The sequence below is a fragment of the Helianthus annuus genome, chromosome 9, assembly GCF_002127325.2.
Source record: "Helianthus annuus cultivar XRQ/B chromosome 9, HanXRQr2.0-SUNRISE, whole genome shotgun sequence".
In the NCBI taxonomy this organism is placed as follows: domain Eukaryota; kingdom Viridiplantae; phylum Streptophyta; class Magnoliopsida; order Asterales; family Asteraceae; genus Helianthus; species Helianthus annuus.
Genome location: NC_035441.2, coordinates 167,296,980 through 167,307,968, shown reverse-complemented (window position 1 = coordinate 167,307,968; position 10,989 = coordinate 167,296,980). Strand labels below are relative to the sequence as shown.

At 37.4% G+C, this 10,989-nt stretch overlaps 1 protein-coding gene across 1 annotated transcript; it reads left to right on the top strand.

Annotated features, from left to right (window-relative positions):
- Positions 1–5,896: 5,896 nt before the first annotated feature.
- Positions 5,897–10,871, top strand: LOC110876704. The gene is made up of 7 exons (XM_022124866.2): positions 5,897–6,503; positions 6,580–8,974; positions 9,665–9,803; positions 10,022–10,295; positions 10,367–10,451; positions 10,534–10,658; positions 10,735–10,871. Exons 1-7 carry the CDS (start codon positions 5,897–5,899, stop codon positions 10,869–10,871), a joined length of 3,762 nt encoding a protein of 1,253 aa, XP_021980558.2.
- The last annotated feature ends 118 nt before the right edge of the window (positions 10,872–10,989 follow it).

Genomic DNA, 10,989 nt, shown 5'->3' with positions numbered 1-10,989 from the left:
ATCGAGGATCGAGTCACTAGTGAGATTGTACGGGAACGTTGATGTATATAATGTAGTAAACATAAGCTATGTTTTTACTTAGTAAATAAGTCGATTGATGGATTTATGTGAAAGAGTTATGTTAAAGTTAATTTTTAAATAAGTTAAGGTGTTTATAATGAAAGAAAGTTTATGGCTTGAACTTCCGCTGCGACTTTTAGTCAAATACGTATTAGAGCCTTACAAGTTGGTATCAGAGCCCTGGTTTGAGGGAATCAAGTACGAGAAGGTAGGTACTTGAACTCAAACCTATGTGCTCTTGTGATAAGGAACCTGTACAATCCATGACTCGATCAAGATCTAAAGGTAGAAATGGTATGAAAACGTATATGTATGTATTCATATGAAGAAGCTAACGGTTTGCTATGTGCAAGGTAAGCTTAAAAGTTTGGAGAGGATGATCCGTGAATGCAGTCTAAGGTGGATGCTAAGGCAGTCAAGGATGCGAATGGACAGACGGACCCCAGGTACACAATGTTGATATGTATGGGTACCGTTGTTAAAAGAAAAAGGAAGAAGTCTCCTTGGGAGGGTAAGTACTAAACGGAAGACAACGATATTGTCTTGGTAAAATTGTAAAAATGTAGCACGAACTGAGACCCACTAATGCGGACATAAGGCGATGATTACCTGAAGGCGCGGAATTAGTATGTGAATTGCGCACCTGGCCAGTACGCAAGAAGCATATGACGTTCGTGAGACCGTGGTAATTATCGCAGGTATGTCCGTTAGAATTGGGTAGCAGGTGGGCGTGCGGGTGAAGTGGGTAGTAAGGCTCTCGGGAAATTGAGAGTACTATGTAAGAGTAAAAAGTATGAGTGATAAGAATGAAGAATGTTGAATCCGTAAGACAGTACGGGTCAGCAATGTATGAATGAAATGTTTGAATCCGTGAGACGGATTCAAAGAATGAAAGATGCGAATGCAATGTTTGAATCCGCAAGACGGATTCAAAACATAGAAGGTACGAAAGGTATGAATAATGCATTCGAATCCGCGAAACATATTTAAGGTATAAAAGACGAAACTAGTCTACATAAGAAGTGTCGATAGTCTGACCGTGATTGTGTTAAATGAGTCATATGGGCAAATGTAAAGTAAAGAAACAAAAGAATGATCGTAATGAGCATGCAGACCTAAGTTATAAAACGAAAGAAGGAAGTTTTGAACAAGGTATGTGTTAAATGTGTTAGAAATCGACTCTTAGAAGTCAGAATGAATGACGGGCTATGACCCAGACAATGGTTTAAGTATGAACAAAAAGGGTAAGTTTGTTAAGAATACTAAAACGATGTAATGAATGTCTTTGTAAGTAAGCATGAATGGAAGGAAGCACGAATGTGTACTTCAATGCATCTATGATAAGTAAGAAAATTCGGTTTAACCTTAAAAGGTCAAACTGCAAAGGTTGACGAAATAAGTAACTAAAATGAAAGAATTGCGTGTAAGAAATGGAATGTAAGATATGTTATAGCATGTACGCAGGAAATATGTAACAGAATTATAGGTGTGTAATCACCTAGTGTTATGAATGTTTGAATGACATATGCTAACCGCCGATGTTGTTGATGATAATGTTAGAACTATTGATGCGATGAAACCAATCGTATTGGTGAAAGGACGTGCACGAGCGGAAGCTCACAACACGAAGGAATGAAACTTGGCCTGTACGGCTAGTGCACGAGGAGAAGATGATCGATCAGGGTTGCGGATCGTGGTTGGGAAATGAAAAAGAGGTTAGTAAAATGTCTAACTCATGATTGGAGGGATATGAACTGTCTATACACGTGAATTAAGTAATGCATGAAGTGAAAGCGATAGTAATGTGAAATGAACGGAATGATTTAAAGATACTATAAAGGTATGCAAGGTATACGTAAATGTAGAAAAGGTAGAATAAGGTTAACGTTAAAGCTAAGCATATATGAGTATGTATAGATTTCGGGTAATGGTTAAATTCTCGTAAGATGAACTACATGATACACATACGTATGTAAACTAAATAATGCACGAAGTGAGAATAATTGTAAAGTGAAATGAAAAAGATGGTTAGAAAGTAACGTAAAGGTATGCATGGTACAAATAATTGTAGAAAACGTAGAAGGATGATCACGTTAGAGTTAAGTACATAGGTGTGTGTAATTACAAGTCAAAGAAGTATGTATATTGAACCGTGGTTGTCAGACCAAGGAAATGAAAATGATATGCGAAATTATGATAAGAAAGGTATGGAATTGTTAGGGAGAAGTCAATGATATGAATAATGAAATAAACATGAAAGAAACATTAATAGGAATGTTTTTGAAATTGAATGATAGTCATTGTGATGAGCTCGTGGTTGTGTCGAGTGTATGTAGAGAAGGAATAATTAGTGTTAAATAAAGGTAAGAAAGGTTTCGGGGACGAAACCTCAATTAAGGGTGGTAGACTTGTAACGCCCCAAAATCTGAATGTTAATATTTGTCGGATGTTCCTTTATGACACGTCATGAAATAAATAACTAGGCTATTTAACATAGTTAAGGGTATGGTCAAAAGTATTAAGTAATGAAAGGTAGTGTCATTTATGTTTTAAAGGAAAACCCGAGGGGCTAAAGTGGAAACAACTGAAAGTTGTTTACTAATTAAAAGATCAACACACACACACAAACACACATACGTGTGTGTTCGTGAAGCTTCAGGAGCTCTCAAGAACTCCAAACCCTAAACATGAAAGATCATCCAAATTGAAAGGCTAAATGATGCTTAAATCTATAACCGAGCATGGATTAATGATCACCAACATGAGGAGATCATAAGGTATGTTTTAAATTTAAGATTGGTGATCATGGGTGAAGTGGGTTATGCTCTAATCCGTGAGATAATATGAAATTGATTATGTATAAGGGTTAGAAACATCATATAGAACATGGGTTATGTAAGATTTGGGTTAATTTGATGTTTATATGTGAAACCCATTTGGTTATGGTGATGATAACAACTTGAATGATCACCCATGTCCAATTCTTGCTTAATATTGATGTATTTTGGCATGCATGGTAGATTCTTGTTAGAGGAATTGAAAGAAATGTGATTCTAGTATGTTTAATGATTATGTAGAAATGATTCATGATGATTAGAAGGAAGAATTTTGGTGAATTATGTATGAGGTTAGAAGGATATGCATGAATTAGTTGTACATTAAGCTTAGATGGTAGTACGCACACAAGGTGTTTGATGAAATGCCTAAATGACAATAATATGTGAAATTCGTACCATACGCTTGAATGATGTGATGAATATATATGGAATGTTTGATCGTATTAGTTTCAACTTAAGAATGGTTATGGAACGAATGAGAATCCTAGAAAAGAGTAAACTTAATTGATATTGGCGTTAACTATAAAGATGTTGATATGAACGGAATCGTATGTATATGTGTATATGTAACTATTTGATTATGCGGCCAAATATGTCCTACAAAATGAGTATGAAGCATAGATGGCATAATGACTATATTCTAACATGTTAATTTGTGAATGAATGTGTGTCCAAGTTGGAAGTTGAAATGCTTGATAGTTGACTTTCTGGAAAGTCAACAATGGTAGGAATGTTGTGAGGTAGATCTCTTATCATAAACGTACGGTTTAGGAAGTCAAAGTGATGCACGAAATATTTATAGCAAGATATGTAATGGCGTGTTTATATTATGCGAGTAGAAAGGATCTCATTGTTAATCTATGCTATGAGTTGCAAGAAATCCATTAATGAAAGTCAATTGTTGAGCATAGATTTATTGTGATTGATGCTTTGTGTGGCCTTGTTTACTAACAAGGGTATCAATGTATGGTCATGTAAGGATAGATAGCATGTCTACGGGCTCAAGCACGGAGGCTAATGGGTCAAAAGAAAGCATGGAACCTATGCTTGAACTTGGACGCTCAAGGTAAGTGATTTCCGTAATCACTTCTTAGTTCAAGTAAGTAATAAAGTGTTGAAATTAATTAAACATGATGTTTGAGGTTAAATATGTAGGAAAGTCTTTCGTCGTAAATGATGGGATTAAAGTTGACCAAAATGCCCTTGATGGGTATTTTGGGCAAACGATCTTAATAAGTAGTTTAGAAGCAAGTTATTGATTAGTGTAATGTCTTGGACAAGTATGGAAGCGAAGAGTATGGTCTTGGTATGTCATAAACCATTTAACGCGCAAATACCCTTAACGGGTCAAAACTAAGTATATGAACGATAATGTGTTAAGAGGATGCTAAATGTCTAAGAACTTATTATTTTATGATAGATGTCACTGATATTATTAGGTTTATAAGAGTTTATGGTAAAACAAACAAGTTACGTTGATGAATGCATGAACGGGTCGAATTGTGGGTAAGAGGGTAATAAGCCGATAGCGTGTAAGTTAAGATTTTCCTTAAGGCGGTTATGGGATTTTAAGTTCATTTGATAGGATGTGAATTTACAAGCATGTAGGAAGAAACGGGAGGTTAAACGGGTAAACGGTTCGAAAGTTACGTGCGTTTTAGTGCGTACGGACGACGAAACGAACCTGCAGAAAACTGCAAAAAAAAGAAACTAGAGGGCGTCGCCGACGGGTAGGGGGCCTAAATGTGGGATCCTAAAGAATATGTAGTAATATGGTACCTAAAGGTGGGATCCTAAAGAATATGTAGTAATATGGTACCTAAAGGTGGGATCCTAAAGAATATGTAGTAATATGGTACCTAAATGTGGGATCCTAAAGAATATGTAGTAATATGGTACCTAAATGTGGGATCCTAAAGAATATGTAGTAATATGGTACCTAAAGGTGGGATCCTAAAGAATATGTAGTAATATGGTACCTAAAGGTGGGATCCTAAAGAATATGTAGTGATATGGTACCTAAAGGTGGGATCCTAAAGAATATGTAGTAATATGGTACCTAAAGGTGGGATCCTAAAGAATATGTAGTAATATGGTACCTAAAGGTGGGATCCTAAAGAATATGTAGTAATATGGTACCTAAATGTGGGATTCTAAGTTAAGAATTTCCTTAAGTAGATACGTATGAAGGTATGTATGTATGTATGTATGTGTGAATATAAGTGGTATGTATGAATGAATGTATGTATGTATGTAGGTGTGTATGTAGGTAGTATGTGCATGTGTATATATATATATCCAAGTGAGTATGTACGAAAGTGTGTGCACGTATGTAGGGTTGTGAGAAGGCATGTAATAGGTATGTATGTAGACATGTATGCGTGTATGTATGTAGGTATGCACGTATGTAGGAACGTACGTATGAATGTAGGTACGTAGATTTGTAAGTAGTTATGTGTGAACGGATGCACATATGTAAGTATGTATGAAAGTATATACGCATGTATTCAATGAAATTGAGTATTGACGATAATAATAGTGTGCCTTGTGAACGAAGTGTAACGCAGGTACAATGAGAAAGTCTCACCACGGAATGTACGATCAGATGGAAAGCTGGGATGTAAAGAGTTAACGGAACAAAAAGTAAACGTGAATAAATCTTGTATGTTTATAATGCGTACTAATGTTATGAATTTAATGTGGTGAGCGCAGGTAGTACGAGTCACGCGGATCATCAAGGAACAAAGATCGAGGATCGAGTCACTAGTGAGATTGTACGGGAACGTTGATGTATATAATGTAGTAAACATAAGCTATGTTTTTACTTAGTAAATAAGTCGATTGATGGATTTATGTGAAAGAGTTATGTTAAAGTTAATTTTTAAATAAGTTAAGGTGTTTATAATGAAAGAAAGTTTATGGCTTGAACTTCCGCTGCGACTTTTAGTCAAATACGTATTAGGGCCTTACAACGCGTTAGCAAGTTGCATTCTTCGTATATGCCACTTCAGTACCCGTTGCTCTTCCCCTTTGCAGAGCAAGGTTGGTCCCCTGATTTACGTTTATCTGGTCGCGCACTATCAGAGAATCAAAATTTGACGATGAACATGTTCTACGCTTATCAGATACATGATCGCATAGGTGTATACACTTTGTTGTTGAAAGCTGGTCGTCTTTTGCAACAATATTTAGTTGACGCATATGTGTGCATAGAGCAATGTAGGCTTGACTACTATCGTGCTAACCAAAATCGTTTTCGTTCTGAGTTTCTTCGCGGTATCCATGATGCTTTCTCCAAGGGTGAGACTGAGGGTCGTGATGTTGGTAAAAGAACCATTCTACCATCCTCATTCACAGGTGGGCCAAGGTATATGTACAAGCATTATCAGGATGCGCTCGCTATTTGTAGAGTCCACGGTAATCCACAATACTTCATAACATTTACCTGCAACGTTAAGTGGCCAGAAATCAGACGCTACTTGAATCACGCTGATTGCACAGGCGCCCAAGAAAGACCTGACATTATTGCAAGAATTTTCCAACTGAAGGTTGAATCACTACTAAAGTTCTTAAAAACACAAAAGACTTTTGGTAGTGTTGCAGCAGGTATGAAAAAAAAAGATTTATCTACATATATTTTTTTGGAATTTCCTTTCCTTATGTCCACTTTTTTGCTTTTCAGATCTTTATACAATTGAATTTCAGAAAAGAGGCCTTCCACATTGTCATATGTTGCTCTGGGTTGTACCAGAATGCAGAATAAAAGATGCGCAACATGTGGATAATTTCATTTCTGCTGAAATTCCAGATCCAGGGGCAGATCCGACTTTATATCGAATAGTGACTGATTCTATGATGCATGGTCCCTGTGGCTTACCAAAAATGAACGCACCATGCATGGTTAATAAGAAATGTTCAAAATCCTTTCCAAAGGCCTATGAACAAGTCACTCGATTTGACAAAGAAGGGTATATTCACTATAAAAGACGACCAAATGGTCCTCAATTGGAAAAAAATGGTGTGCCACTTGACAACGGTTACGTGGTCCCATATAATCGGACTCTTTGTTTGCATTTCGAGGCACATATAAATGTCGAATATTGCGGTTGGAGTATGCTCATTAAGTATTTGTTCAAGTACATATCCAAAGGTGTAGATCGCATTTGTTACGCTGTCACAAGAACCCCTGACTGTACAACACAATCAACATCAAATTCTCACGAAGGTGTAGACGAAATCTCAAAGTTTGTAGATGGTAGATTCGTTTGTCCACATGAAGCAGCTTGGAGGATCCTCAATTTTCCAATTCACCATAGAAACCCAGCTGTTCAGCTATTAGCCGTTCACTTAGAGCACATGCAGAATATCATCTTTAAAGATAACCAACAGCTACACGACATTCTTGGTAACCCAGCAACTCAGAAAACAACATTAACAGAATGGTTAAGAAGCAATGAACAACAACCGAATGACAGGGATTTATGTTACGTGGACTATCTGTCTAGGTACCGATGGGATCCCTCCAAGAAAGCATGGCTTAAAAGATTATCTACCAGAACTCCACCAATTGGAAGGTTGGCATACATACATCCAGCATGTGGTGAGTCATTCTACCTAAGAATGCTACTTAACCACCAAAAAGGTTGTTGTTCTTTCGAGGACATCAGAACAGTTTCTAACATTGTATACCCTACCTACCGAGCTGCATGCGAGAAACTTGGTTTGATAGGCGATGATAGAGAATGGGTTGCAGCTTTCGTAGAGGCATCGTCTTGGGCCACAGCTGCAGAATTAAGGGCTTTGTTTGCCCATATGCTTTTATTCTGTGACCTATCTAATCCATTAAGTTTTTGGCAGAAATACTGGCCACGAATGAGTGATGATATTATTAGGAATTTGAATGATGTTACTGGTACGTCAAATACTCACATTAGCGGCTTAAACCTGCAACAACATGTATTGTTCGAATTGGAATTATTGTTGAATTCTAATGAAGGTTCACACTCATTGGCCAAGTTTGGCTTACCGATGCCTCCTGATTCAATGGTGTCAGCACTAAGAAACAGATTACTTTTGGAAGAAAAGTGCTATGACACTGACGCCTTGGTGACTAAAAGTAGAACTATGGAAGAGGCCTTAAACTCTGTTCAGCTAGCAGTATACAACATGGTTGTAAACTCAGTTATGCAAAATACGCAAATACTTTTGTTTATATACGACCATGGAGGAACAGGAAAAACTTTCCTATGGACTGCAATCATAGACAAACTCAGGTCCGTTGGGAAAGTAGTTCTTGCTGTCGCAGCATCAGGGATCGCTGCCTTGCTTTTGCCTTCAGGAAGAACAGCTCACTCTCGATTCAAAATCCCGTTAGAATTAACAAACGATTCATTGTGCTACATTAAAAAAAACACACAGCTCTCCCAATTATTAATGGAAACGTCGCTTATTGTATGGGATGAGGCACCAATGAGTGATCGAAGATGCTTTGAATCATTGGATAAGAGCCTTAAAGACATAGTTGGTAACAAAGACAAACCATTTGGCGGAAAATCTGTGCTGTTAGGAGGAGACTTTCGACAAACATTGCCGGTCAAACCCAAAGCTTCAAAGAATGAAATCATTGCATCCACTTTACCTAGGTCACACTTATGGAACGACTTCAAAATTGTTAAGCTATATGAAAACATGCGTGTGACCAGATCAACGACCTCACCTGCTGATAAGGAAGCTGCTCTAGCATTCTCAAAGTGGTTACTTGACATCAGAGATGGTCTAACTGGCGTACCGTACAAACAATCACCAGACACGAAAATCATTGACATACCAACACAGTTTCTAATACAACCAGGGGAAAATGGCTTGCATCAGTTGATAAAATTCATTTATGATGACGACATCCTCCACAATCCAACAGCCTCTAACCTTTCCGAGAGAGCCATAGTATGTCCAAAGAATGAAACCGCTGATGAAATCAATGAGTTAGTGCTTGCATCTTCCCCTGGCGAATGTTCAACATACTTGAGTGTAGACTCTATAACGCCTCATTCCCACAGCCAAGGTGATACCGATCTTATGTACCCACCTAAATACCTGAATTTGTTGAACTTCCAAGGCATACCCTCACATTGTCTAAAGCTTAAAATAAATACTCCTGTAATTTTAATGCGAAACATTGATCAAAAATCAGGTTTGTGTAACAGTACTAGGCTATTAGTGTCACAATTGCTGCCTAGAATCATTGAAGCACGTATAATAACTGGCACAGCTATTGGCCATCGCGTTTATATACCTAGAATAAACTTTGTGCACAAAACTAATGACTTACCTTTTGTATTTACTAGACGTCAATTCCCAATCAAAACATGTTACGCAATGACAATTAACAAAAGTCAAGGCCAGTCGTTAAATAAAATTGCTGTTTACTTGCCTGAACCTATCTTTAGTCATGGGCAGCTTTATGTTGCCCTTTCTAGAGCAACATCACCAAGCGGCCTAAAAGTGCTCATAACGCCTCACGAAGAATTTGAAAGTGATAACACCAAAAACATCGTGTACTCTGAGTTACTAGCAGATATTGAAGCTCATGAGGTTAACCTCACAATCCATGAGCAAACACAAACCAACACCACACAACAAATAACAATACATACATTCCTTTACTGTTTCAGATCATAGAATAAATAATGATAGGATTTTTTACGATATTATCTGCCATTATAAACTTCTCATACTTAACTATACGCTAATTGTGTGCCATTGAACAGGCAAGACAACATGCAAGAGGGTAGGATATCATCCATTGTCCCAGCAGGACCTGCAATACCAATTAAAATTCGTGTCATAAGAAAGTGGCAGCCTCGCCTACGAAACAGCGACATGTACTACTTTTTCATAGACAAACATGTAAGTTTGTAATTCATATGCTTTATGTCAAATTAAAAAATTCAGTAAATATTTTTGAACTTCAATTATGATTGTCTTCACATGTATTATTCCACAAACAGATGCTAAATTTGCCCAGCGCAAAACAAATGGAAAGACAAATATTATTTTTAACTATTTTAATTCCCTCTTTTTTTCCACAAACTGCTAACTGATCCTTTTTCGCTCTGTTAATCCAGGGTGATGGAATACAAGCTAGCGTGCACTGGCTAGACAAAGAACTTTTCGAAAGGAAAATCACCCTTTTCTCATGCTACCTTCTGGAAAAATACATATGCGATGACCAGCCAACACCACCAAGAGTGAATTCACACATCGCAAGCATTCGCATGGGAACAAAAGCATCACTAACCTTAATTCCTACACCAGATGCATTTCCAATGTACTATTTCAACTTTTGTCCCTATAGCGAGCTTTCACTTCGTACTGGTGACGATCAAGAACTCCTTACAGGTAACAATACTCGCATTTTCAAAACTTCCATAACATCTACTAACAAATCTAAACCATTTGCCCAATCATAGACTACTTGGCAAAGCTAGAGTACACAACACCCGGAACAACCAAAAAGGGAAGAGAATATCTACGTCTTCGTCTCACGGATATCAGGTTACCCATACATATAACTATTCATGTAAATATTTTTCACAGTCTAACATGAGGCGAACTAACGGTTACACAAATGTCACAGCGGCGAACACATAAACGCTACTTTATGGGAAGAGGTCTTACCAAAGTTTGATAAACAGGCAATGTTGGCTGCAGAGCAACCAATAATCGTTGCCTTGACATCCGTTTGCGTAAGCACGTTCAATGGTAACACACATAAACTCAAATCCTGTATCGCCAAAAGAATATATTCATTATCTAATTACTAGCACATACAATATAGATCGAGTGCAACTAGCATCAACAATTCCAACCCATATCTACTTCAACCCTGATATAGAGGCTGCCACAACTATCAGAAATAGGTTTTACAACTTTTATTACCGCAATGAAAATACTGTAGACATTTTTGTCGTGTAACCAAAAAAATAAAATCTTATCCAGGTTCAAGGAACTACCACCCCTCACACTCCAAGCAGGGGAAGGTCAGACATCACAATTGGAACTCATGTCAACAGACGAAAGAAACAAGAAAACC

Bases quoted from the DNA above. Each gene is read 5' to 3' on its own strand.
- LOC110876704 (XM_022124866.2), top strand. From the start codon at position 5,897: ATGCCACTTCAGTACCCGTTGCTCTTCCCCTTTGCAGAGCAAGGTTGG. The intron at 8,975-9,664 runs GTACCCACCTAA...GCCATTGAACAG, and splicing joins CAAGGTGATACCGATCTTAT to GCAAGACAACATGCAAGAGG. The intron at 10,659-10,734 runs GTAACACACATA...CATACAATATAG, and splicing joins TTGCGTAAGCACGTTCAATG to ATCGAGTGCAACTAGCATCA.